The sequence below is a fragment of the Neoarius graeffei genome, chromosome 24, assembly GCF_027579695.1.
Source record: "Neoarius graeffei isolate fNeoGra1 chromosome 24, fNeoGra1.pri, whole genome shotgun sequence".
In the NCBI taxonomy this organism is placed as follows: domain Eukaryota; kingdom Metazoa; phylum Chordata; class Actinopteri; order Siluriformes; family Ariidae; genus Neoarius; species Neoarius graeffei.
In genome coordinates this window covers 18987880-19015796 of record NC_083592.1, presented here as the reverse complement: position 1 = coordinate 19015796, position 27917 = coordinate 18987880, and the positions used below count along the sequence as shown (strand labels likewise).

General features: G+C 41.6%; 1 protein-coding gene across 11 annotated transcripts in view; it reads right to left on the bottom strand.

Annotated features, from left to right (window-relative positions):
• LOC132872214 (probable E3 ubiquitin-protein ligase HECTD4) overlaps nucleotides 1–27917 on the bottom strand; it is an 868395-nt gene that overhangs the window by 433681 nt on the left and 406797 nt on the right. For all 11 annotated transcript variants that reach the window (XR_009651396.1, XR_009651397.1, XM_060906858.1 and 8 more), the window contains exons 23-28: nucleotides 20070–20174; nucleotides 17731–17894; nucleotides 17381–17626; nucleotides 5909–6101; nucleotides 5149–5253; nucleotides 2280–2368 (exon numbers count right to left, since the gene is read on the bottom strand). Coding sequence is in view for 9 of the 11 variants with exons in the window: in XM_060906858.1 (XP_060762841.1) it covers nucleotides 2280–2368; nucleotides 5149–5253; nucleotides 5909–6101; nucleotides 17381–17626; nucleotides 17731–17894; nucleotides 20070–20174 (902 nt within the window). In the remaining 2 variants the exon portion in view is untranslated. The remainder of the gene's footprint in view (nucleotides 1–2279; nucleotides 2369–5148; nucleotides 5254–5908; nucleotides 6102–17380; nucleotides 17627–17730; nucleotides 17895–20069; nucleotides 20175–27917) is intronic.

Genomic DNA, 27917 nt, shown 5'->3' with positions numbered 1-27917 from the left:
AAGCCGTATCTAAACATGATCCAGAAGCGCAGACGTCTTCTCTGGGCCAAGGCTCATTTAAAATGGACTGTGGCAAAGTGGAAAACTGTTCTGTGGTCAGACAAATCAAAATTTGAAGTTCTTTATGGAAGTCAGGGACGCCGTGTCATTCGGACTAAAGAGGAGAAGGACGACCCAAGTTTTCATCAGCTCTCAGTTCAGAAGCCTGCATCTCTGATGGTATGGGGTTGCATTAGTGCGTGTGGCATGGGCAGCTTACACATCTGGAAAGACACCATCAATACTGAAAGGTATATTCAGGTTCTAGAGCAACATATGCTTCCATCCAGACGACGTCTCTTTCAGGGAAGACCTTGCATTTTCCAACATGACAATGCCAAACCACACACTGCATCAATTACAGCATCATGGCTGCGTAGAAGGGGGGTCCGGGTACTGAACTGGCCAGCCTGCAGTCCAGATCTTTCACCCATAGAAAACATTTGGCGCATCATAAAACGGAAGATACGACAAAAAAGACCCAAGACAGTTGAGCAACTAGAATCCTACATTAGACAAGAATGGGTTAACATTCCTATCCCTAAACTTGAGCAACTTGTCTCCTCAGTCCCCAGACGTTTACAGACTGTTGTAAAGAGAAAAGGGGATGTCTCACAGTGGTAAACATGGCCTTGTCCCAACTTTGAGATGTGGTGTTGTTGTAATGAAATTTAAAAATCACCTAATTTTTCTCTTTAAATGATACATTTTCTCAGTTTAAAACATTTGATATGTCATCTATGTTCTATTGTGAATAAAATATGGAATTTTGAAACTTCCACATCATTGCATTCTGTTTTTATTTACAATTTGTACTTTGTCCCAACTGTTTTGGAATCGGGGTTGTATGTTAAGTGCCAAACTGCTAATCAATTGTTATATGTATTCATTATTATTTTTTCCATTCATAATAAGGACAGTCATAGTCATGTGTTTTGTAGGATGTAGATTTATACTTTGAGTTTTTATCTTCTATTTTCTAAGTTCTAGTTCAGAAGTTTTTAGTCTGAATTCCAAATGATATTACCATGTCTAGTTTTGAGTCATTTTAAAAAAAATTTTGTTACAAACTTGCTCAGAATCTCATACTCAAATTTTTAACTCTTATGTAAGAATAATTGTATTGTTCATTACTAAATTTCTTATAGACATATTAGAAACATAGTATTAAAAAAGTTATTGTTTGCAATGTTTCCCGAGTGTTATTATAGTACCTATATAGGAGTACCAGCAAGTTGTCATCAAATGGAACATCCTTGCCCTCCATACTTTTTTCTAGACATGGAACTGACCTGTGTGTACTACGGTTTTCTTGGGTATAACTTGAAGCATGTTTTTCTTGAATCTTCTGACATTTTCTTGCAAATTATATTCAATTTGTAGTGTAATTAGCAACTAATGTCGAGTGTAACTTGGCCTTTGAAGATCACATAAATGTGCCTGGAAATAGCTGAGAGGCCATCTCCAGGCATCTAAAGCCCTTCAGCTTCCAGGGCCCGCCCAGCCATATTCAGACAAGCTGAAATTTGGACGGACAGACAACATTTCAGACTTGTCTGTCCTGTGACAGTCTGCTTAAAATTCCTTATTTCCCCACACTGGATAAAAAGTACAATAGATTTTCTGTGGTGAGAAATGCCAAATGAATAAAGATTCAATAATAACATCCTAAAGAATCCTGCAGAAACTTAAAAATATTTCTATATTTTCATTCTTAAGTTGGAAAATTACTTTATGCCCCTTAGTTACTTTAAAGGAACTGGCTCCGTTAACATTTCTAAAAACTTGTATTTCATCGCTATATTTGAAAACTATATTTCATAGCAATCTTTAACAGATAAATTAAGATCATAAAACGGAATTAAAGTGGAAAACAGCTGCCATTTTTTCTTATCATCAGGCCCCAGGTACACACTGTGCACACCAAGCTTTTATTTTGTTGAGCTAGTTACAATTTACAGTGTATGTACGTATATTGTGAGAATTGTATAGTGGTAAAAACACCAAAATGAATGATGTTTTAGCTGTAAACTGAATAAATGGTGGAAATAAATGAATACGTGGTTTGTGGGTAATATGAATAGAAAAGCCACAGTACAATGAGTCATCTAAGCTGATTTTATCTTAAATGACTCATTGTAACTGCCACCAAAACAAAATCTCAGTCGGAAAAAATGCTGATTCAATATCATGATACTGAATCAGCATGCATATATATATATATATATGTTACATCTTACCTTAATGCAGTTACAGCATTTTCCACATCACTCCAGTCTAATGGAACCTCCTTCAGAGAACACAGAAGTTCAAGCTCCTTCATTTTGCTCTGTAAAGACACACAAAAATCAATTATGTAATACAATACATCCATTCAAATTCAGTAACCTCTTGGTCAGGGCCACAGTGGATTCAAAGCCTATTACGGGTTGGCTGCTCAGCAGGAATGGACAATGTATGGGATGCCAGGAAATTACAGGGCGCCAGACACCATGCACACACACGAACAAGCGCGCACGCACACACTTACTTTTATGGTGTCAGGACAATTTAGCACATCCAATTCACCACCTGATAAAAAAATTTACCCATTTACCCAATAGGCTCTTCCTGATAGGACTACTCCATAACACTTTCAGATATTTCATATTTCAAACCAGCAACAGCTCATGAGAGAAAACCACAGATTTTGCTGGGGAAGAATGACATTAATAACACCACACTTTCAAACAAAATTAAGGTGAGAGCCTATCACACTTATGCTACAGGCTACCATCTAATGAATTTTTAGAGTAATCCTGTAATAGGCAGTTTAGAGTTTAGACAACATACTGTACAGTCATCCAACATACAGTCTAGCAGCTTGTTTTGAGTGGTTTGACTGAGATTTGTGTGGGGAAACAAGTATTTTACATGTATCTACAGACATTATCCACTCAATAATCCCCCTTTCCCTCTCCCAATCTTTGCAATATATCATACAATAGAAATGGTTCTGTGCATAGACAGACCGTCTCCAATTACATTAGGACATTGGACACTGGATGCTTATTAATTTCTTTCTGCTTAACTCAGACAAGACTGAAGTACTTGTACTAGGACCAGGAGCTAGAAGTAAGTTTTCTGATTACACAGTAACTCTGGATGGCCTTTCTGTTTCTTCACGTGCAGCAGTAAAAGACCTCGGAGTGATTATTGACCGCAGTCTTTCATTTGAAACTCACATTGATAACATTACCCGGATAGCTTTCTTTCATCTCAGAAATATTGCTAAGATAAGAAATTTAATGTTACTACATAACGCGGAAAAACTAGTTCATGCTTTCGTTACCTCCAGGTTGGATTATTGTTATGCCTTACTGTCTGGATGTTCCAATAAGTGCATAAACAAGCTCCAGTTAGTTCAAAATGCAGCAGCAAGAGTCCTTACTAGAACTAGAAAATATGATCACATCACCCCTGTCTTATCCACACTGCATTGGCTCCCAATCAAATTTCGTATTGATTATAAAGTGCTACTATTGACCTTTAAAGCACTGAATGGTCTCGCACCGCAGTACCTGAGTGAACTTCTGGTCCTCTATGACCCACCACGCCTACTTAGATCAAAAGGTGCAGGCTATCTGCTGGTACCTCGTATAGTGAAGGCTACATCAGGGGGCAGAGCCTTTTCTTACAAAGCCCCACAGTTATGGAACAGCCTTCCAAGTAGTGTTCGGGAATCAGACAGTCTCAGTGTTTAAGTCTAGGCTGAAAACATATCTGTTTAGTCAAGCCTTTTGTTAATGGTGTTTATGAGGTAAAGGTGTAGATCTGGAGGGTCCTCAGACAGAGTGTTTTGGTAAACTGGGATGTATGGATGCTGACAGTCCCCCACTCGCTTGCTCACTCGAGTTTGTTGATGGTGTAGTGGCTGGCTGCTTTATGTCCCAGGGCTCCCTCATGCTTGTGTTACCTTCTGGCTCTCCCCTTTTAGTTATGCTGTCATAGTTAGTTTTACCGGAGTCCCTGCTTGTACTCTGTGCAATATGTATACTGTTCCTATATGTCCCTCTGAGTTACATGTCAATCCTGAGATTGAGCTGCTGACCTCTTCTGCTCCTCAGACCTGCCTGATCCATCCTGATGCCCTGTGTCTGATTGGAGTCTCATCGCATCGCTCCTGTGGAGGGCGGCCCCATATGGACAGTTGGGGGTCGCGCCTGGAGGAAGTTCTGGACTCTTGCAGTGGTGCTTTTGTGGCTGGGGACTGCAGTTGACTTGCTGACTTTAGGACTGCAGTTGACGTGAACGGTTTTGCGCTCTGGTTTCCGTCGGTGGGGGGTTTATAGCATCAACGAAGCTGACTTTATGTTAGGGCTGTTAATGTTATAGTCATGTTGTCTGTTGTTGCCCGGATGGGAATGGGTTCCCTTTTGAGTCTGGTTCCTCTCGAGGTTTCTTCCTCATGTCGTCTGAGGGAGTTTTTCCTTGCCACCGTCGCCACAGGCTTGCTCATTGGGGATAGATTAGGGATAAAATTAGCTCACATTTTAAGTCGTTCAAATTCTGTAAAGCTGCTTTGTGACAATGTTTATTGTTAAAAGTGCTTTTCAAATAAACTTGACTTGACTTGAATTACACATTGGGTTTTTTTCTTGGAATTTATTAATTTTATTCTGATTATTTGCTATAGCATTTTGCTTAAGTATTTTAAACTGGCCCAATTTGCCATACTTTTCATTAACTGTCTGTCCTCTTCACTCCTGAGCATGCATCACTACATTTCTTGCCCTAGTTACTGTTAGCGTTTGATGCAGTTCCCATTGTCGACCACGAGGTGCACTAATAATGCTATGAATGTTAAATGGGACATCTACAAACATGAGCAAATCAATGGGACATCGGCTTATATCTGTCATATAGGAACATTTTTTAAATTGTCAATCATGCAAAATAGGTAAGTCACACGCGACAGTTTGTACATTTATTTGACTTTGGAGATTGATTCTCCAAATTGAATAAAATAGATTAATGAAGGCAATAATAAAAAAAAAAGTACCAGAATGCCACAAAAAAATCCTTGACTGTGATTCATACATGTTTCAAGAAATGTTAACTTTTCCTCACCTCAAAAAAGTGGTAGTCATGAAAGAAAGGGGTGTTATTTTCTAGTTTACCCTGCTGAGCCTCATCAACCTCATTCTGCCATTTTTGTTCAAGCTCAGCCACACTCTGAAATACACACAAACACCATAAAATTAAATCAAAAGCTACAAAAATCATTGTAATTTGACTTACCTCAGCTACTGGTATGTTTCCATACCATTTCATTCATGCACTTTGTATGAACAATAAAATTAGCTGCCTATTTTGACAAACTACAATCAAGCCATTTAGTTTTCAACATGAGAGGCGGTATGACGAGTTGGTAGACACTATAAAACAAGCCAATAGCATAGTGTGAAGAAATGATGTGCAGAAACTCAGACAGCATGTCTGACGTCCTCTCCCTGTACTCAAACATGTTTATCACAGTTTCGGCCCAAGCAAATCTACTGATTTAACAGCATTTTCCAAAACACCATGAAAGCATTGTTTCTTTTTAAACTAATCATATACAGTGAAAAGTGTTTGCCCCATCTGAATTCCTGATTTTGTGCACATTTTCCACATTATATTTAGTCTAATTTCAAAGAAGATTGTCGCAGCATATAGATAGACTCTGACAGGAAAATTGTCCCAGAAGTTTGGTATTTCTTTCATGTCTTTGGTGTGCAAGGTATCAATTATGCAATTGTCAGGTGTGAAAACAATGTTTTTCAATCAAATTACAATACCACCCCTACTCTCATGAGTTGCACCAGAAATGCAAATAATTTCTGAATACCTGAAGCTGTCTCTCCATTGCATTAATCTTCTTGAATGTCTCAGCCATGATTTTGCACAGCAGCTCATACTCCTCTTTGTGTTCCTCTCTGTACTGCAGGTTGACTAATGATTGTAGTGAGTCTATCAGGCCCAGGTGTTTTATTACACAGGACACAATCACTTCCTCAATTACATCTGGCCGGATGACCTCTCTAGGAGGAAGAACAGAAGAAAACAATTTGTGTAAAAGATTTAATGCAAAAAGATTGAGAGTGGGACGAGTACAGATAAACATCTGCAAAAGTGAGAAGTAAAAAGGCATCAGTCAAATATGTTTTCATGAAAAAAATATTCAAGCTTTCCTGCAAGGACAAAAACCTGAAGTGATACAGATTCTATTACCATGAGATGATCAGTATCAGAGGAAAGCAAAGATAATCAATAATTAAAGATCATCGAAAAATAAATAATTAAGAAATAAAACATGATGGTGTGCACTGTTAGTCAATAACTATTATACCACAACTATTTGGCAACAATTACAATCATTACTTTTTAAAGAATGAGGCATCTTTTTATAGCTACATTTAAAGCAATGCACAATATCCTCAGTTCTTTCCTCTGGTGGAAAACTTAAACAGGCATGAGACTGGCAGAAAAATAAAAAAAAATCTTAAAATCACAAGAAGGCCGAAGGCCCATCCTTAAAATATGGGTGGGGGTTTCAAGGGGGCCCTTGAACACAGGAACAGTTAGTAATTTTAAACATGTATTTGTGGAGTCTCCCGGCATTTTTATACCTAAAACTTCTGCAGATCTGATCGAGCATGAACAGTGAACATGCATGCAAATTTAATAAGTCAGATCACTCAGATGAAATACTGTGTATTTTTTAATATTCAAACAATCAGTTAATAATTACATGTGCCTTCTACATGTAAGGCACATAATGTCATGGTTAGAATACTAATTTTGTATATTCTCAATACATTTCTCCTCCTTGAATCGCCACCTTAACGTGTTGGAGGAGTTTGAGTGCCTCAGGGATTCTAGGAGCTATGTTGTTGGGGCAATTCCCCCTGGTAGGGTCTCCCAAGGCAAACAGGTCCTTGATGAGAGGTCAGACGAAGAGCAGTTCAAAAAGGACCCTTATGAAAGAAAAAACAGGTATCCGAGTACCCTTGAACGGAACACCCCGGAGCCAGGCCTGGGGGAGGAGCTCATCAGCAAATGCCTGATGGTTGGGCCTATATCTGTGGGGCCCAGCCCAAATTAGCAGCACGGAACCACTCTCCTGTGGACCCACTACCCGCAGGAGGTGCCGTAAGGGTCCAGTGCACTGTGGATCGGGTGGCAGCCAAAGGCGAAGGCCCTGGCATACTGATCCCCAGCTGACAAAACTGGCTTTTGGGACATGGAATGTCACCTCTCTGGTGGGAAAGAAGCCTGTGCTTGTGCATGAGGTTGAGCGGTACCGACTAGATATAGTTGGGCTCATCTCAACGCATAGCTTGGGCTCTGGAACCAATTTTCTGGAGAGGGGTTGGACTCTCTTCTATGCTGGAGTTGCCAAGGGTGAGCGGCGCCAGGCAGGGGTGGGGCTATTGGTAGCCCCTCAGTTTGGCACGCTAACATAGGAGTCCTCCCCAGTGAATGAGAGGGTCGTTTCCCTGCGCCTTCGGGTCGGGGAATGGTCTCTGACTATCATTTGCGCTTATGCGCCAAATGGTAGTTCGGAGTACCCGGCCTTCTTGGAGTCCTTGAGTGGGGTGCTAGACAGTGCACCATGAGGGGACTCCATTGTTTTACTGGGGGACTTCAATGCTCACGTGGGCAATGACAGTGAGACCTGGAGGGGTGTGATTGGGAGGAACGGCGTGATTGGGAGGAATGGCCTGCCTGATCTGAACCCAAGTGGTGTTCAGTTGTTGGACTTTTGTGCCATGCACGGTTTGGCGATAATGAACACCATGTTCGAGCATAAGGGTCTCCATAAGTGCACCTGGCACGAGGACACCCTAGGCCACAGATCGATGATAGACTTTGTAGTCGTTTTATCTGATCTGCAACCATATGTCTTGAACACTCGGGTGAAGAGAGGAGCAGAGCTGTCAACTTTTCACTACCTGGTGGTGAGCTGGATCAGATGGTGGGGGAGGAGGCCGGACAGACCGGGCAGGCCCAAACAAGTAGTGAGGGTATGCTGGGAACATCTGGCGGAGGCTCCCGTCTGTCGGCTCTTCAACTGTCACATCCAGCAGAGCTTCAACTGCATACTGGGGGAGGATGGGGACATTGAGTCTGAGTGGACCATGTTCCGCACCTCCATTGCTGAGGCGGCTGTGCAGAGCTGTGGCTGCAAGGTTATTGGTGCCTGTTGTGGCGGTAATTCCCAAACGCGCTGGTGGACACCTGTGGTGAGGGGAGCTGTCAAGCTGAAGGAGTCCTATCGGGCTTGGTTAGTCTGTGGGTCTCCAGAGGCAGCTGACAGATACGGACGGGCCAAGCGGAATGCGGCTCTGGCAGTCACTGAAGCAAAAACTCGGGTGTGGGAGGAGTTCGGTGAGGCCATGGAAAGTGACTTTCGGTTGGCCTCGAAGAGATTCTGGCAAACTGTCCAGCGGCTCAGGAAAGGAAAACAGTGCTCTGTCCCTACTGTTTACAGCAAGGATGGAGTGCTGTTGACCTCAACTGGGGACATCATCCAACAGTGGAAGGAATATTTTGAGGATCTCCTCAATCCCACCTTCATGTTATCCGAGGAGGACGCAGAATCTGAGGGTGTTTGGGAGGACTCGCCCATCACAGGGGCTGAGGTTGCTGAGGTAGTTAAAAAGCTCCTTGGTGGCCGGGCTCCGGGGGTGGATGAGATTCATCCTGAGTTCTTGAAGGCACTGGATGTTGTTGGGCTGTCTTGGCTGACACGCCTCTTCAACACTGCGTGGAGGTCAGGGACAGTGCCTCTGGATTGGCAGACTGGGGTGGTGGTCCCCCTTTTTAAAAAGGGGGACCGGAGAGTGTGTTCCAACTATAGGGGGATCACATTTCTCAGCCTCCCTGGGAAAGCCTATGCTGGGGTGCTGGAGAGGGGAGTCCGGTTGATAGTTGAACCTTGGATTCAGGAGGAACAATGCGGTTTTCGTCCTGGTCATGGAACACTGGACCAGCTCTTTACCCTTGCAAGGGTACTGGAGGGTGCATGGGAGTTTGCCCAACCAGTCTACATGTGTTTTGTGGACCTGGAGAAGGCTTACAACTGTGTCCCTTGTGGTGCCCTGTGGGGGGTGCTTCGGGAGTATGGGGTTCAGGGCCCACTACTGCAGGCCATTCGGTCCCTGTATGACAGGAGCAGGAATTTGGTTTGCATTGTCGGTAGTAAGTTGGACTCGTTCCTGGTGCATATTGGACTCTGCCAGGGCGATCCTTTGTCACTGGTTCTGTTCATAACTTTTCTGGACAGAATTTCTATGTGCAGCCAAGAGATGGAAGGTGTCTGGTTTGGTGGCAGCAGGATCACGTCTCTGCTTTTTGTGGATGATGTGGTCCTGTTGGCTTCATCAATCTGTGACTTACAGCATGCGCTGGGATGGTTTGCAGCCAAGTGCAAAGCAGCTGGGATGAGGATCAGCACCTCCAAGTCCGTGGCCATGGCACTCAGCCAGAAACGGGTGGAGTGCCTACTCCAGGTCAGGGGGGAGTTGCTACCTAAAGTGAAAGAGTTTAAGTATCTTGGGGTTTTGTTCATGAGTGAGGGTAAGGGGGAGCGGGAGTTGGACAGAAGGATTGGAGCGGTGTCAGCAGTGATGTGGACGCTAAACCGGTCTGTTGTGGTAAAGAGAGAGCTGAGCCAAAACGCAAAGCTCTCAATTTTTTTAAACCTTTTTCCACGTTTATTGGATAGGACAGTATAGAGACAGGAAATAAGTGGGAGAGAGAGATGGGGAGGGATCAGGAAATGACCTCAGGTTGGAATCGAACCTGGGTCCCCAGATTTATGGTATGGCACCTTATCCACCTGAGCCACGATGCCCCCAAAGCTCTCAATTTACTGGTCCATCTATGTTCCCACTCTCACCTATGGTCATGAGCTATGGCTAGTGACCGAAAGAATGAGATCACGGATACAAGCGGTAGAAATGAGTTTTCTCCGCAGGGTGTCTGGACTCTCCCTTCGAGACAGGGTGAGAAGCTTGGTCATTTGGGAGAGACTTGGAGTAGAACCGCTGCTCCTCCACATCGAAAGGAGTCAGTTGAGGTGGTTCGGGCACCCCTGGATGCCTCCCAAGGGAGGTTTTTTGGGCATGCCCCACCGGGAGGAGACCCCAGGGCAGACCCAGGACATGCTGGAGAGATTACATCTCTCAGCTGGCCTGGGAACGCCTCAGTATTCCCCCAGAAGAGCTGGTGGAGGTGCCCGGGGAGAGGGAAGTCTGGGCTACTCTGCTTAGGCTGCTACCCCCGCGACCCAGATCCGGATAAGCAGTAGAAGATGGATGGATCAATACATTTCAAATCTGATGACATACAATACAGCATTAGAACTTAATTTTACAAAATTATGTAAGAGGACATTTTATTACCCACGTGACTAACTAATTAGCTGACAAATAGGATTATGGCTGTTACTTAAGTCATTACCAATAAATGTATGCCATATTGGAAAAGTAAATTGTCTTGCAAATCATGACTGAATGATAAACTTTAATATATGAAAATAAAATTTGTTGCCTGCATTAGCTAAACTGTGTGAACTTTAAATTTCTCTTCTAATCTTTGTAGAACAGGGCGGCACGGTGGTGTAGTGGTTAGCGCTGTCGCCTCACAGCAAGAAGGTCCTGGGTTCGAGCCCTGGGGCCGGCGAGGGCCTTTCTGTGTGGAGTTTGCATGTTCTCCCCGTGTCCGCGTGGGTTTCCTCCGGGTGCTCCGGTTTCCCCCACAGTCCAAAGACATGCAGGTTAGGTTAACTGGTGACTCTAAATTGACCGTAGGTGTGAATGTGAGTGTGAATGGTTGTCTGTGTCTATGTGTCAGCCCTGTGATGAACTGGCGACTTGTCCAGGGTGTACCCCGCCTTTCGCCCGTAGTCAGCTGGGATAGGCTCCAGCTTGCCTGCGACCCTGTAGAAGGATAAAGCGGCTAGAGATAATGAGATGAGATGAGATGAGATCTTTGTAGAACTTATCTGTAACACTAAGATATAGCGCATAAAGAAGTACATGTAATCCGTGATGTACTTGTACTTGAAGGTACAACCTTCACTCACTATGTGAAATGCCACACCAGAGACAATAGAACTTTGGATTTAATGTATGTGAAGACCAAGGATGCATATAGTTAATCACCCCTCCCCCCGCTGGGCCATTCTGACCACAATCTGGTTCACTTGTCCCCTCCATACATACCTATGGTGAATAAACTACCACCCACCAAGAGGTATGTAAGGAGCTAGTCTGAGGAGACCAGTATGGCACTGAGGGACTGCTTTGACACCACGGACTGGGATGTGTTGTGTGAACCTCAAGGGGATGACATTGATAGCTTGACAACCTGCATCACGGATTACATTAATTTCTGTGTTGAAAACACTGTGCCAGTCAGGAAGGTATGGTGTTTTCCCAGCAATAAACCCTGGGTGACCTCTGAACTAAAAGCCCTATTAAACGAGAAGAGGGTTTTTAAATCTGGCAACAAGGAGGAGATGAGGAGAATGCAGAGGGAGCTGAAGAGGGGGATAAGTAAAGGCAAGGACAGCTACAGGAGGAAGCTGGAGGAGCACCTCAAGGGGAGCAACACCGGAGAGGTATGGAGAGGCCTGGAAACCATCTCTGGCCACAGTGGGACAGTGGGAGGGGCCCTGTATCTGGGGGCCAGGACTGGGCAAATGAGTTGAATCTCTTTTTCAACAGATTTGACTGTGCCACCCCACCCTCCCCCACTCACCATAGTCCTGACCTGTCTGTGATATCACTCCACCACCACCCCTCTCCCCTCATAATACCTCTGACACCAACAACTCCCTCCTCACACCACATCACCCCCCTCCGATCCCTGCCAGACCAATCCACACACTCCACCCCCGACCTCACTCTACAGGAGTCACACCTCAGCTACACCCCTTGCCTCTCCATAACAGCTGATCAGGTGTTGAAGGAGCTGAGGAGGATCAAGAGGAGGAAAGCTGCTGGCCCTGATGGTATCAACTCCAGACTGCTTAAGGACTGTGCAGATCAGCTCTGTGGGATACTTCTGTACATTTTCAACCTGAGCCTCAGTCTGGAGAGAGTTCCACTTCTGTGGAAATCATCATGTGTGGTTCCAGTTCCCAAGACTGCGCACCCCAGGGAGCTCAACCACTTTAGGCCAGTAGCTTTAACATCTCACCTGATGAAGATCATGGAGAGGATTGTTCTCTCCCACCTCCGACACCTGGTGAACAGCGAGATGGACCCCCTGCAGTTCGCATATCAACCAGGCATTGGTGTGGATGACGCTGTCATTTACCTGCTACACCGGTCACTTTTACACCTGGAGGGCACTAGGAGCACTGTCATGTTCTTTGACTTTTCCAACACAATCCAGCCATCACTGCTTAGGGGGAAGCTGGAGGGAGCTGGTGTTGACTGCCACCTGGCTGCATGGATCATCGACTACCTCATTAACAGACCGCAGTATGTGAGGCTCCGCGACTGTGTCTCTGATGTGGTAGTCTGCAGTACAGGGGCTCCACAGGGTACAGTGCTCTCTCCTTTCCTCTTTACACTTTACACATCTGACTTCAGCTACAACACTGACAGCTGCCACCTCCAGAAGTTCTCAGATGATACAGCCATCATTGGATGTGTGTCAGAGGGGGACAATCTGGAGTACAGAGAGGTCATCACCAACTTTGTCGCCTGGTGCGAACTGAACCACCTGCACATCAACGCCAGCAAGACAAAGGAGGTGGTGATTGATTTCAGAAGGACGGCTCCTCAAATTGCACCAGTGAACATTCAGTGTTTGGACATTGAGATCGTGGAGGAGTACAAATACCTGGGTGTTCACCTCAACAACAAACTGGACTGGACTAACAACACAGATGTCCTGTACAAGAAGGGCCAAAGTCGTCTCCACCTGTTGAGAAGACTGAGGTCTTTTGGTGTGTGCAGGACACTGCTTAGGACTTTTTATGACTCTGTGGTGGCATCAGCAATTTTCTACGCTGTGGTCTGCTGGGGCTGTGGAAGTTCAGAGAGGGACAGGAAGAAACTTAATAAACTGGTCAGAAGGGCTGGCTCAGTCTTGGACTGTCCTCTGGACTCCATTGAGGAGGTGGGTGAGAGGAGGATGTTAGCCAAGCTGACATCAATCATGGATAACCCCCTACATGAGGCTGTGGGGGCTTTAAGCAGCTCTTTTAGTAGTAGACTGCTACACCCACAGTGTAAGAAGGAGAGATACCGCAGGTCATTCATACCTGCTGCTGTCAGACTGTATAACACCCACAACTTGTAATGTAACACCAATAACCTGTTTGTCGTTATATTTGCACTACTTCGCCACTACTACCTCTGCCATCTCTCATCGATGCAATTATGCGCAATAATATAGGCCTTAAACTATTTTTATACACACACACACACACACACATTTTATATATATATATATATATATATATATATATATATATATATATATAAAATTGAAGTATTTTCTCTCTTTATTTTGGTGTGTATATATATATATATATATATATATATATATATATATATATATATATATATATATATACACACACACACACCAAAATAAAGAGAGAAAATACTTCAATTTGTACGCATGATTTTATTGCGCACGACAAGCCTGTTTTGAGAGCGACTTGCTCTCTCATCAGGTACAGCAAGAATATCAGTACACGGCTACTTTTATACTCAAAAGATGTTTGATATTCTTGCTGCACCTGATGAGAGAGCAAGTTGGTCTTGAAACAGGCTTGTCGTGCGCAATAAAATCATGCGTACAAATTGAAGTATTTTCTCTCTTTAATTTGTTGTACTATTGCTCCTAGTTTGAGCACTCATGTCTAAGGATTACCCTATTCTTTTATATATATATATATATATATATATATATATATATGGGGCGGCACGGTGGTGTAGTGGTTAGCGCTGTCGCCTCACAGCAAGAAGGTCCTGGGTTCGAGCCCGGGGCCGGCGAGGGCCTTTCTGTGTGGAGTTTGCATGTTCTCCCCGTGTCCGCGTGGGTTTCCTCCGGGTGCTCCGGTTTCCCCCACAGTCCAAAGACATGCAGGTTAGGTTAACTGGTGACTCTAAATTGACCGTAGGTGTGAATGTGAGTGTGAATGGTTGTCTGTGTCTGTGTGTCAGCCCTGTGATGACCTGGCGACTTGTCCGGGGTGTACCCCGCCTTTCGCCCGTAGTCAGCTGGGATAGGCTCCAGCTTGCCTGCGACCCTGTAGAAGGATAAAGCGGCTAGAGATAATGAGATGAGATGAGATATATATATATATATATATATATATATATTACACATACATACATACATACATACATATTACACACACACACACACACACACACACACAGAGTCTACCTGTAATGTGCAATTTTTCTGAGCCTCTCAATAAGGCAATATTTCTATACTTTTTCACGGTAGATAATGCAAATAGCCCTCTGTATTTAATCTTTCGTTTGTCTAATTTTTATTTCAGTTTTATTTGTTATATGTATGTATGACATTTTCTTGCTACTGTAACACATGAATTTCACCGATGTGGGATGAATAAAGTGAATCTAATCTAATCTAATCTATTTATCTATTTTTAAACCCTATTAATTAAAAAACTGTGAGCATATCTCGGTATCTGCAATACAATCAAGTCACAATTCCAAGTAGCCATGTACTAAAACTTTTTTTTTTTGATGGGGGGTGGCGGGTGCGCCCCCTCCCTTAAATCCACGCCAGCAGATGAGTCGTGAGGCCCACACCAGAATGACAGAGCCGTCCGCAGCAGCAGCACGAATGGCCCAGCCGAGCCGCCATGGAATGCCCAGCCTCATGAGCTCTCGTATACTATTCTCTTCTCCTCATGAAGTGCCTTGCACAGTAAGGTAAGACAAACAATGTAGTGCCCCCATCATTTGTCTCTCTGGACCTCCAGACCTGATGCCAAGTGGTGCACAAAAGTGCCACAGACCTAACAGGTATGGAAGCTGCTCCGCAGTGACAACTGACTTGCCAAGGAATGCCATCTGTTGGCCATTTGAGTGGGTCTTCCCCATGCCATCTGGTAGTGTGCCATTGACCCTTTGTGTTCATCTGCCACATTGCATCAAAAAGTGCCCTGCTGCCAGCGCCTTATTGGTGATGTATTATTTAACTCATAGCTGGAACCCAGGCAGGTGCCACAACTCCGGGTCAGAGCGGACCTGGGAGCAATGGTGATTAAGGGGTAACTCCACTTTCCCTGATACTCAAGTCCTCCCAGACCTGAGATTCACCACTGGTTGCAATTTAAAGTCATACCCAGGACTCAGCACTGTGGAGACCTTTATTGACCAGTGGGAGACATTTTTATCACTTGGGGCACTCTCATATACTAAACTCACTGGAACCCTATTTATTCATAAAAGATGCAGTGCACTGGTAATTTACATTTTTTTTAACCTATCTTAAATCCACAGCTTCTGATTTGAAAATTCAAATCATGTTGTAGTATTTAGAAAAAGAAAAAAAAAGAATTAGAACACAAATACACAAACAGATATTTAATCGGGACTGGCCAATCCAATTATGAATGCAAAGGACATGCATTCATATCCTTTTGGCAAAAACATAGTCACCTCTTGGCATCAAACATTTTTCAAGAATTTTAAAGAACATTTTTAAAGAAAAAAAAATCTAACTCAGACACTAGTAGTTATTTATTTAAGCACATTTCCCATATTGTATTGTAATGCAACAGCAAGTGCATTTTTTATGCATCATTCTCTTTTTTATTCCTAAATTAAATAGACCTGTGAAACAAGTATATTTTATGCAAAAATACACTCAAAATTCAAAGTTTTAAAATTTATGGGTGCCAAGCATCGCAACAAGGCATAGCTGTCATGGAAACGTCATATTTTGTCACAGGCATGGCTCACTCACATCAGGTGACCAAAGATTGGCAAAGAGATAAGCTCACGTCCTATTTAGCCACTTAATTAAATAGGCTGTAATGGTTGAACGCTTTTGAGAATTAAAAAAAAAAAGAAAAAAATTAGTCTGACAACTTTTAGATTGGACAAAATTTGTGGTCTGCGATTTTTTTTTCAATAATTTTTGTTAAAATCCAATATGGTGGCCACATCAATTAAGGTGATGACAAATTGCTACCGGTATGTCTCAGCCGTGGGATCTCACATGGTATTACTAGACAAGAATATATATATATATTTTTTTTTAAGGTAAACATCAACATTAATCAAAACACCTTTTTGCTTATTGCATTTTGTTGACATGCATTTATTCTCCACATTTCCCTGTTGCTGAACTGACCCAGAAATACAAGGACCTAAATAAAGAGATCTTGCAAAAGTACTTTTTTTTTCCTCCATGTACCTTCCAGGGCCCCATATAGTTCAGCACACTGGTGTATTCATATCCACCATGGCAGTGTCATCGGGTCCTCCAACAAAGTATGCTAATCGATGGAAGACAGGCGCTTATTTCCAATCTATTCATTATTCTGTGGGCCATAAGTACCACATGTCACAATGACTCATCACCAGCAGCTCAGCTTTTGTTTATTTATTAACATACAAATAATGTTTTGTACCGTATAACCCAGTAAAATGTCAGAATGGTATGAACAAATAGATACTGCCCAAATTCCAATATGACCTAACTTCCAGTTTGGTGGCTTCACCACTGATTTTGACTGGCTGTAATGGGTGAATACTTTCACAAATCTAAAAAGGCAACAACAACAACAAAAAAAAAACTTTTGTGAGGCTTCATCAAAACATTACCTCTGCCAAATTTCATAAAGACTGGATAAAATATGTGGCCTGTGAAAACTTACTGGAAGTGTTCTTGATTTAAAAAAAAAAAAATGATGTAAACTGACAACAGGGAGTACCAAGGAATCCAATGGTGGAAACACAATAGGTGTCTACTCAGCTTCACTGCTTGGCCCCCAACTATTATAAACTAAACTATTTATACCATAGATGGAATCAGATAGGGATTCTTTGATGATCTATGAGAGTATGTACGTAAGCCTAGTGCACATTGCTGGGCTAACAAACAGATGACACCAACCTGGACATATTCTAAAATTAATGATATCTATCAAGCCAAAGCAGAGAATCTGTTTCATTTCATAAAAAAGAGTGATGGCTCATAGATGCCATAGATGGCTCATAGATGCAGGTAGCTTTTGCCTGCCATTGGCATTTTCAGTGAGCATGAAGTCAAGAATGTGACCCAGTCTAGCTCCAGTGCTTACTTGATGCTGGGGCGGAACTGTGGACGAGCCTTGCCAGAGAGCTCCCTTAAACGGCCCATTATTCCTGGGGGTAAGCGGATTCGTGGTAGATCACAGTAAACACCAGGAATGAAGCCTGCTGGGGGAATAAGAACATCTGTGGGGTAGGTAAACTCTTGGTCCTCATCAATGGTAAGTGGGAGCGGAGAAGGAGAGGGAGTAAGAGCTGGAGAGATGGCACCATTAGCTTCTACTTGCCATTGGCATCTAAGAACAAAAGGTATAAATGTAAGGAAAAATACTTTTCATCTATACTAAACAGTACAAGAATTAAACAGATGAAAACTCAGCAACATATTTGCTCAGGGTACCTCTGTAAGAGTTTAGAGCAGAGTAGGTCATGGCAAGCCTCTTCCTCCCGTGTGATCTCTGGGCCATTGTAGAGTATGCGTAACATGGAACAAGCTAGAACGGAGAGACCCAAAGCAAGGTCAGCCAGAAAAGGAAGACCCCCAGAGACATCCTCTGATGACTCCTGAAACAAAAGGCCAAATGCACAAAAATTGCACAATCAAGATCACAAATGAGGAGAACAATACACACAAACTATTTTAAACTAAAAACTTGAGCTTTAAAACACCATAAAGCTGTGAAAAGTAATTTAGTCATTATCTGCTTTGTCATTTTTAAAGGTCCCATGGCATGGTGGTTTGTTGATGCTTTAAACGGGCTCGTGGAGGCTTCCGGATGTTATATCCGCAGCCTTTCTCGAAATGAACCCTCGGCACGTAGATATAGCCTCCTGGGAGAAAGCCCCATTTCAGCGCTTTTCCCAGTGCGTCGTTTTGCTAATGAGAAGCAGGAGGCGGGGAAGGGTAGAGGGTGGGGGCGGGTCTTATCATTAATATTCATGACATGTAAACGTGTTACCTCTGATTGGCTAACAGCACTGTGACACTACCTCCAGTGGGTCAGAACAAGCGGATGTGGGTGTCTTTCTATGGCGAGAGAGAAGGAACAAACCGCGAAGGGAAAAATACCGCGCGCTGACGTCATTAAGGTGCGATGCGAGGAAATAAAATAAATTCAACAAATGTTTGGGTTTTTACTGAACAAACAAACAAATAAAATGAACGAGTGACTTAAAAAAAAGAATGTGGGTGTCTTTGTAAAAACTGTTTTGATTGGCTATTATAACAGAGCATGCTGCATGCTTTTTGGTTTTGTAGCGCAGAGTACCTGGCTAACTGCAGGAAGCGGTTAGCTGCACAGCTAATGTAGCCATTGCAAGGCTAACGTGGCACCAATTTTAAAACACGGTAAAACATAAGCTCATAAGTTACAGTCAATTTCCAGACTAAACTCAGTTTAACAGAGCATGCTGCATGCTTTTTGGTTTTGTAGCGCAGAGTACCTGGCTAACTGCAGGAAGCGGTTAGCTGCACAGCTAATGTAGCCATTGCAAGGCTAACGTGGCACCGATTTTAAAACACGGCAAAACGACTTAACAGTTATACACTTACTTGTTCGCTGTTTGTGGCTGATGCGGCAGGGATGCTTGGTACGGACCCAGGCTTCAGTGACAGTTGATGTGCAAAACCTGCCCTGTACTGTCCCAAGTTGTGGAAACATTCATCAGGAAAATGCTTCCGACAAACATACACCGTCTTAGGTAGACTCGACGGTGTATTATTGGAGTAAATAAAATTAAGCCACTGCGTCTTCAGGGGCTCTCCCGTCGGCAGTAAAAACAGACTCCTTTCTGTGTTGTCACATCCATGTACAGCGCAACTTCCATGTTTGGTGGCAACTTTTGAGCTGGGCGGGCAATCCATACAGTGGGTGGGAATCCAGAGGGGGGTGCGTGGGGATCATCTCCCTTGCTGACGTAGTAAAGGGAAGAGTTTATCAACGCGCCGTTTTGACGCGCCATTCTCAAATGTTGGGCATAGTTTGGTTTACACATTATGAAATTTCTAGCCACTGGGGTGACTTAAGAAGGTCAGAGGAACTCATTTTAACGTTAAAAAACCTCAGAAAGTGAAAATTTCATGCCATGGGACCTTTAATAAACAGGGATAAATCACTAGGTGGAAGGCTAGGACAGGATGTGTCCAATCCTTTTTTTTTCTTTTCTTAAATTCATCATACTATCAATAACATTTTTAGTCCTGACCCTGTAACAGGGGAAAAGATCCTAAAAACCAGAAGTTTCCATGGGCTTTTGTAAACAGGTTATACACACACCAAGGTTATAAATGTTCCCTTCCAAGATGTATTGATGGCTACTTTATTCTGATTTGTTATCCGAAAATCTCTACCATACTGCTACACCTCACAAAGTGATATCCAAGTGAAGTGATGCATATTTCTTACACAGAAATTAGCAAGGTAATGTGTTGTATGAACTTGAAGCTAGTCTTATAATTAAAAGGGGTGAATACTTTTTAAAATCACCATTTTCCTTTTTTGCACACACTATTATACAGCAACCAAAGAAAACATTATTTCACAATACTTGGATGTGGAATCTGAGACAAGGAAAACTACAAATAGAAAAACAGTTTCATTTTAGTAGTTATATTAATAGCCACAGTGATTCTAAATTGGTTTAATTTATCCTGTCTTCACAATAAATGCTTTGCCATGACATTTGAATCTTTTGGAATGAATGAATGAATGAATGAATGAATGATATTAATGTGCTTGCCTGTGCTCGGACAGTGCAGGAGAAACCCCACATTGCTTTGTCTGGTGTGTTGTGTTCACGACCACTTCTCATCTCAAAGGAAAATGTCACAGTGTCACCCTCCACCTGAGAAACACAAACATGTGATGAATGCATCTGTGTGCACACATGCTGGCAAAGTAAACAATTGCATGCAAGTGTTCATATAAGTAACTTGCTAACAAGTGTAATTGCTTGACAAAGTCACATTTTAAGTTACAGAAAGATGAAAAATGTACCGTATATTACTCCACTGTTTTTAGAAAAAACAAGAGGTCACAATTTCAGAACAGCTTTAGTTATTTAAATGGTGCTGTGCAATATTGGAAGTAACACACTAATCTCCCTGTCACCACAACTGGACTGGCTTTTCAGTTGTTTCCAGGATAGTTGTGTATATAATGTCTAAAATAACAACAATGATCTGAACTCAGTTCAGTGTTCCAGACAGTTTATTTTACCAGGGCACCACACCTTGTCCTCCAGAACTTACACCCTGCCCTCAAATACCAACACCATGCCTAAATTTCTATGTGTCCTGCTCATAAAAGTGCCCTTGACAAACGTTTCACCACAGAAAGAAATTGAACCCTTATGAGTAACAAATGTTGCCAACTTCTAGTGGAAGTAACACATGTTGTCCAATCACACTATTAGCATATGACCATTTTGTCTTATTAGCGGACTGGTGCGGCGCTTCATACATAAGAGAATATGGTAATGCATTGACCTGATTTTTGATGGCTTTTGCAACTGAATGACGTTTACCACCACAGGGTACCCGATCATACATGCACGGTAACACCTCAAACACTTGACCACCAAACAACAAAATTTGTATCTTTATTGACGCAAGGTAGATGTTTTTTTTTTTTTTTATCCAGTGCTTATTTTTAACTTGCTTTAAAAAAAAATACCATGGGATTATTTACCAACACATTTTATGGAAAACATTCATGACAGTTTTGTTTTTTTTCCTTCATAAAATTTCCCAAGAAGATATACTGGCAGAAAAAAACGCAAAACTCAGGACCCTGTAGTTTTTGCAGGATTCCCTGACTCACGCATGCATCCAGGTCACTAACAGAATTAGTTTTGAGCTTTTTTCTTACTTTTTGTTTTCATACTTATAAGCCGGGTACTAAAATACTTTAGTATTGGGCTTTCTTACAGTCACAATGATATAACAAGTCCATAACCATTTTGGAATTGCTTGAGGAAAAGTTGCAATGAAATGGTAATTTATCCTTTTTTATTCTTTGAAATTGCAATGAATTAAGCTGACTCAAGCTTAACTTTCAAGTCTTGTGGAAGAACTGGATTATTTTAGCTTATTTATTAATATTATTTTGATTATTCTATTCAGATTGATTTTGTGCCCTTGCAAATATTTTGCTCATACACTCAGTGAGAGACACACACACACACACACACACACACACCTCAAAATATTGGAATATCATGAAAAAGTTCATTTCTTTCATAATGTAATTCAAAAAAGGTAAACTTTCATACATTCTATATTAATTACATGTAAAGTGAAATACTTCAAGACTTTTGTTTTAATTTTGATGATTATGGCTTATAGCTCATAAAAATAAAAAATCCAGTATCTCAAAATATTAGAATATTTAATTTCGAGTTTGCGACAATGTTTATTGTTAAAAGCGCTATACAAATAAATTTGACTTGACTATTCAAACAGTGTAAAGACCATGTATCTCAGTCTAGTTCAGTACACGCAACCATAATCATGGGCAAGACTGCTGACTTGACAGTTGTCCAGAAGACAATCAACAACAACCTCCACAAGGAGGGTAAGCCACAGGAGGTCATTGCTGAAAAGACTGGCTGGAAAAGGTGCACAAGCAACAAGGATGACCGCAGCCTTGAGAGGATTGTTAAGAAAATTTGATTCAAAAACTTGGGAGAGCTTCACAAGGAGTGGACTGAGGCTGGTGTCAGTGCATCAAGAGACACCATGCACAGACATCTTCAGGAAAGGGGCTACAACTGTTGGATTTCTAATATCAAGCCACTCCGGAACCAGAGACAACGTCAGAAGCATCTTACCTGGGCTAAGGAGAGAAAGAACTGGACTGTTGCTCAGTGGTCCAAAGTCCTCTTTTCAGATTAAAGTAAATTTTGCATTTCAGTTGGAAATTAAGGTCCTAGAGTCTGGAGGAAGAGTGGAGAGACAGAATCCAAGATGTTTGAAGTCCAGTGTGACGTTTCTGCAGTCTGTGATGATTTGGGGTGCCATGTCACCTGCTGGTGTTGGTCCTCTGTCGTTTATTAAGTCCAAAATCAATGCAGCCATCTACCAGAAGATTTAAGAGCACTTCATGCTTCCATCTGCTAATGAGCTTTATGGAGATGCTGATTTCCTTTCCCAGCAGGACTTGGCACCTGCCCACAGTGTCAAAACCACTACCAAATGGTTTGCTGACCATGATATTGCTGTGCTTGACTGGCCAGCCAACTTGCTTGATCTGACCCTCATAGAGAAATACCCGACCCAAAAATACAGACAAGCTGAAGGCTGCTTTCAAAGCAACCTGGGTTTCAATAACACCTCAGCAGTGCCACAGGCTGATCGCCAACATGCTATTCCGTACTGATTACAATTTGTGGCAAAGAAGCCCTAACCAAGTATTGAGTGTAGAAATGAACATACTTGTTGGAAGTTGGACATTTCTGTATTGTAGATTCTTTTTTTTGATTGATCATAGGAAATATTCTAATAATTTGAGATAGTGGATTTCTGATTTTCATAAGCTACAAGTCAGAATCATCAAAATTAAAGAAAAAAGGTTTGAAATATTTCAATGTATGTGTAATTAATATAGAATATATGAAAGTTTACCTTTTTGAATTATATTATGAAAAAAATAACTTTTTCATGACATTCTAATTTTTTTAGATGCAAAGTTCAAAGACATATGGTTCGGTTAACATGGGCAGCCATGGCCTGAAGGTTGGGCGAAAGTGCCCTTGAGCAAGGAACCTGACCCCCAACTGCTTCCCAGGCACTGTAGCATAGCTGCCCACTGCTCTGGGCATATGTGTGCGCACACTGCTCACTTGTGTTTGCGTATATGTGTTCATGGCTTCAGATGGGTTAATTGCAGAGGAGACATTTCACTGTGCTTAAGTCTGTGCTTGAGTATACGTGTGATAAATAAAGCCTTCTTGTTCTTGTGTGTGTGTGTGTGTGTGTGTGTGTGTGTGTGTGTGTGTGTGTGTGTGTGTGTGTGGAATGAGTCAGTGAAGCAAAGTACACGCAAGTCTAAAAAGAACAAAAAAGAAAAAGCTGCAAGGGGCTCAGAGAACTTGGCATCTCTGTTTGCCATAACGTAAGTAGATCTAGAAGTTGTAGGACTGAACAAATTCAATCAAAAAGTTAGGACAGATAGATCTAGACTCTAGATATACAACCCCGATTCCAAAAAAGTTGGGACAAAGTACAAATTGTAAATAAAAGCGGAATGCAATGATGTGGAAGTTTCAAAATTCCATATTTTATTCAGAATAGAACATAGATGACATATCAAATGTTTAAACTGAGAAAATGTATCATTTAAAGAGAAAAATTAGGTGATTTTAAATTTCATGACAACACCACATCTCATAAAAGTTGGGACAAGGCCATGTTTACCACTGTGAGACATCCCCTTTTCTCTTTACAACAGTCTGTAAACGTCTGGGGACTGAGGAGATAAGTTGCTCAAGTTTAGGGATAGGAATGTTAACCCATTCTTGTCTAATGTAGGATTCTAGTTGCTCAACTGTCTTAGGTCTTTTTTGTCGTATCTTCCGTTTTATGATGCGCCAAATGTTTTCTATGGGTGAAAGATCTGGACTGCAGGCTGGCCAGTTCAGTACCCAGACCCTTCTTCTACACAGCCATGATGCTGTAATTGATGCAGTATGTGGTTTGGCATTGTCATGTTGGAAAATGCAAGGTCTTCCCTGAAAGAGACGTCGTCTGGATGGGAGCATACGCTGCTCTAGAACCTGAATATACCTTTCAGCATTGATGGTGTCTTTCCAGATGTGTAAGCTGCCCATGCCACACGCACTAATGCAACCCCATACTATCAGAGATGCAGGCTTCTGAACTGAGCGCTGATAACAACTTGGGTCGTCCTTCTCCTCTTTAGTCCGAATGACACGGCGTCCCTGATTTCCATAAAGAACTTCAAATTTTGATTCGTCTGACCACAGAACAGTTTTCCACTTTGCCACAGTCCATTTTAAATGAGCCTTGGCCCAGAGAAGACGTCTGCGCTTCTGGATCGTGTTTAGATACGGCTGCTTCTTTGAACTACAGAGTTTTAGCTGGCAACGGCGGATGGCACGGTGAATTGTGTTCACAGATAATGTTCTCTGGAAATATTCCTGAGCCCATTTTGTGATTTCCAATACAGAAGCATGCCTGTATGTGATGCAGTGCCGTCTAAGGGTCCGAAGATCACGGGCACCCAGTATGGTTTTCCGGCCTTGACCCTTACGCACAGAGATTCTTCCAGATTCTCTGAATCTTTTGATGATATTATGCACTGTAGATGATGATATGTTCAAACTCTTTGCAATTTTACACTCTGTCGAACTCCTTTCTGATATTGCTCCACTATTTGTCGGCGCAGAATTAGGGGGATTGGTGATCCTCTTCCCATCTTTACTTCTGAGAGCCGCTGCCACTCCAAGATGCTCTTTTTATACCCAGTCATGTTAATGACCTATTGCCAATTGACCTAATGAGTTGCAATTTGGTCCTCCAGCTGTTCCTTTTTTGTACTTTTAACTTTTCCAGCCTCTTATTGCCCCTGTCCCAACTTTTTTGAGATGTGTTGCTGTCATGAAATTTCAAATGAGCCAATATTTGGCATGAAATTTCAAAATGTCTCACTTTCGACATTTGATATGTTGTCTATGTTCTATTGTGAATACAATATCAATTTTTGAGATTTGTAAATTATTGCATTCCATTTTTATTTACAATTTGTACTTTGTCCCAACTTTTTTGGAATCGGGGTTGTAGATATATAGAAAATCTAGTCACTAATGTTAAAATTAACGTGATAGACTAGACCTAATCTAACATTAATATCACGGACTAATATTACTTATCAATTAATGCTATTAGTATTACTATTATTAGTAGTATTAACTAACATTAGACCTTCTCGAAGCTAATTGCAGTGGGATTGCAACCATTTAATTATTAATTTTAAATAGGCCTAACTGTCAGGTCTGCCATTAATATTATAATACAGCAATAAATCTAAATGTTAGATTTTTACAGTTTGGTTGCTGTACACAAATAGGCTTAATGTTATTTGTCTATATTTGGCCCATGATTTCATTTTAGGTGATGATTTACGGATCTATATTCTCTAATATTTTTGCAGTAACATTAATTAAAACTAACCAAAGCACCATGTTATCGGTGATTTATGCAAAGTACAGACATATGATCAAAGCTAAATTTACTAGTTCAACACTGACAAGTCAGCACTAATGAATTCTTTATCATCTTTCAAACTTTTCCTTTAAATTAGTTTAATGTGTTTAAAAATTTTGCACAAATCGACTGATTATTTGAATGTGGAAACCTGGCAGTGGACTAATCAAAGCTGTCTGTCTTTGATGGAACATCAAAACTTATGAACTTTAGGACTGCAGTTGTCATGAACAGTTTTGCACTCAAGTTTCCATCAATGAAGAGTTTATAACATCATCCTACCCATGGAGGCTGCAAAGACCTATATGCATGCAATGATATTTACTCACATTTCCTACTGTTACACTACATGGTCACACACATCAGAGAACATTTTAAAACCAATTAAGTCTCTCTTCAAGAGAACACTTAAAGTTCTTGATAAAAAGCCCAAAGATCACCACTACTGTAACATTGTTAAGAAATACCAAATATTGGACTTTGATAGTTACCAGTTGTTTTTAGATGTCTGTCTCATTTTTAAGGTTTTGAATGGACTAGCCCCTCCACCATTACAGGATTTCATAAAGAAAAAAATCTTCACGAGTAAACACAAGAGCACTGACAAAAGGGGACTGTGAAGTGAAATGGCGTAGAACTAAATTCAGCCAAATGGTGGTGTCCATTAGAGGAACGCAGTCCTGGAATACACTGCCAGCTCATATCAGACTGTGTGACAACATCAACACCTTCAAAATGACCCTTAAACAGTGGCTGAAGATAAGTCAGACCTGCTCCCATTAATGATCTTAATTTCCAGGTGTATATTGTGAACTTGGTTTTACTTTCTGTACTTTTATATGTATTTTGTGTTTGTGATGTATGAGTATAATGTCTGCATGTTCTGTGATGTTGTATTGTTTGTTTTATTGTTGTTTGGTTTATGATACCTGCAACGGATAATGGATGAAATTTAGCAATTATGCTAACTCCGGCATATTTATATTGATGTTTTTTACTGATGTATTGATTAATGTGCAATGTCCTAATCAAATAAATGAAATGAAACGAAACAGACTTCATGTTAAAACTGTTAATGTTATAGTCATGTTGTCTGTTGTTGCCCAAATGAGGATGGGTTCCCTTTTGAGAATGGTTCCTCTCGAGGTTTCTTCCTCATATCATCTGAGGGAGTTTTTCCTTGCCACCATCACCACAGGCTTGCTCATTGGGGATAGATTAGGGATAAAATTAGCTCATGTTTTAAGTCGTTCAAATTCTCTAAAGCTGCTTTGCGACAATGTTTATTGTTAAAAGTGCTATACAAATAAACTTGACTTGATCAGCATTCGGCATGTTAAATTTTTCTTTAATAATATTGTATTAACCAGGAATGTAATGTTAAATGTAATACAACATACTTTTCCTGCTACAAACAGAGATGTTAATTGGCAGCAAAGTCTACATTCAGAATTAGTTAGTTTTTATACAAAATGGCCTGTACTGCTTTGCAAAATCTTAGTCAGCCTGTTTAGAAAAAAAAAAACCCTCAAGTTATTAAATTTATTCTCAGCAGGTTTGCAGCTGAATGCAGAAATTCTTTAGAGATTAATAAAACTGATAGTAAAAAATAGAAAAGTATAGAAATTATATTCCTGAATGTATACATTGTGTAAAACTGTTGCAGAGACAATCACTTAAAAAAGCACAACTTTATTCATCACACAGTTGTGAAATTTGTGGCGGCACGGTGGTGTAGTGGTTAGCACGGTCGCCTCACAGCAAGAAGGTTCTGGGTTCGAACCAAGCAGCCTTGGTGAGGGCCTTTCTGTGTGGAGTATGCATGTTCTCCCCGTGTCTGCGTGGGTTTCCTCCGGGTGCTCCGGTTTCCCTCACAACCCAAAGACATGCAGTTAGGTTGATGTGGGGCGGCCTTGGGCTGAGGTGCCCTTGAGTAAGGTACCTGACCCCTGACTGCTTCCTGGGCGCTTTGGTGTGGCTGCCCACTGCTCTGAGTGTGTGTGTGTTCACTGCTTGAGATGGGTTAAATGCAGAGGATGAATTTCACTGTGCTTGAAGTGTGCATGTGACCAATAATAATAAAGGTTTCTTCTAACCCATCTGAAGCAGTGAACACACATGCACACACATGAGCAATGAGCACACACACATACCCAGAGCACTGGGCAGCCATGCTAACAGCACCTCAGCCCAAGGCAGTATATTATATAATATAATAATATATATATATATATATATATATATATATATATATATATATATATATATATAGTGTGTGTGTGTGTAGTTCTATACAATATTAATTTATGATTAATGCTATTAAACCGGTTAACTCAAGTTTCAGATTTGCTTACATTATTTTA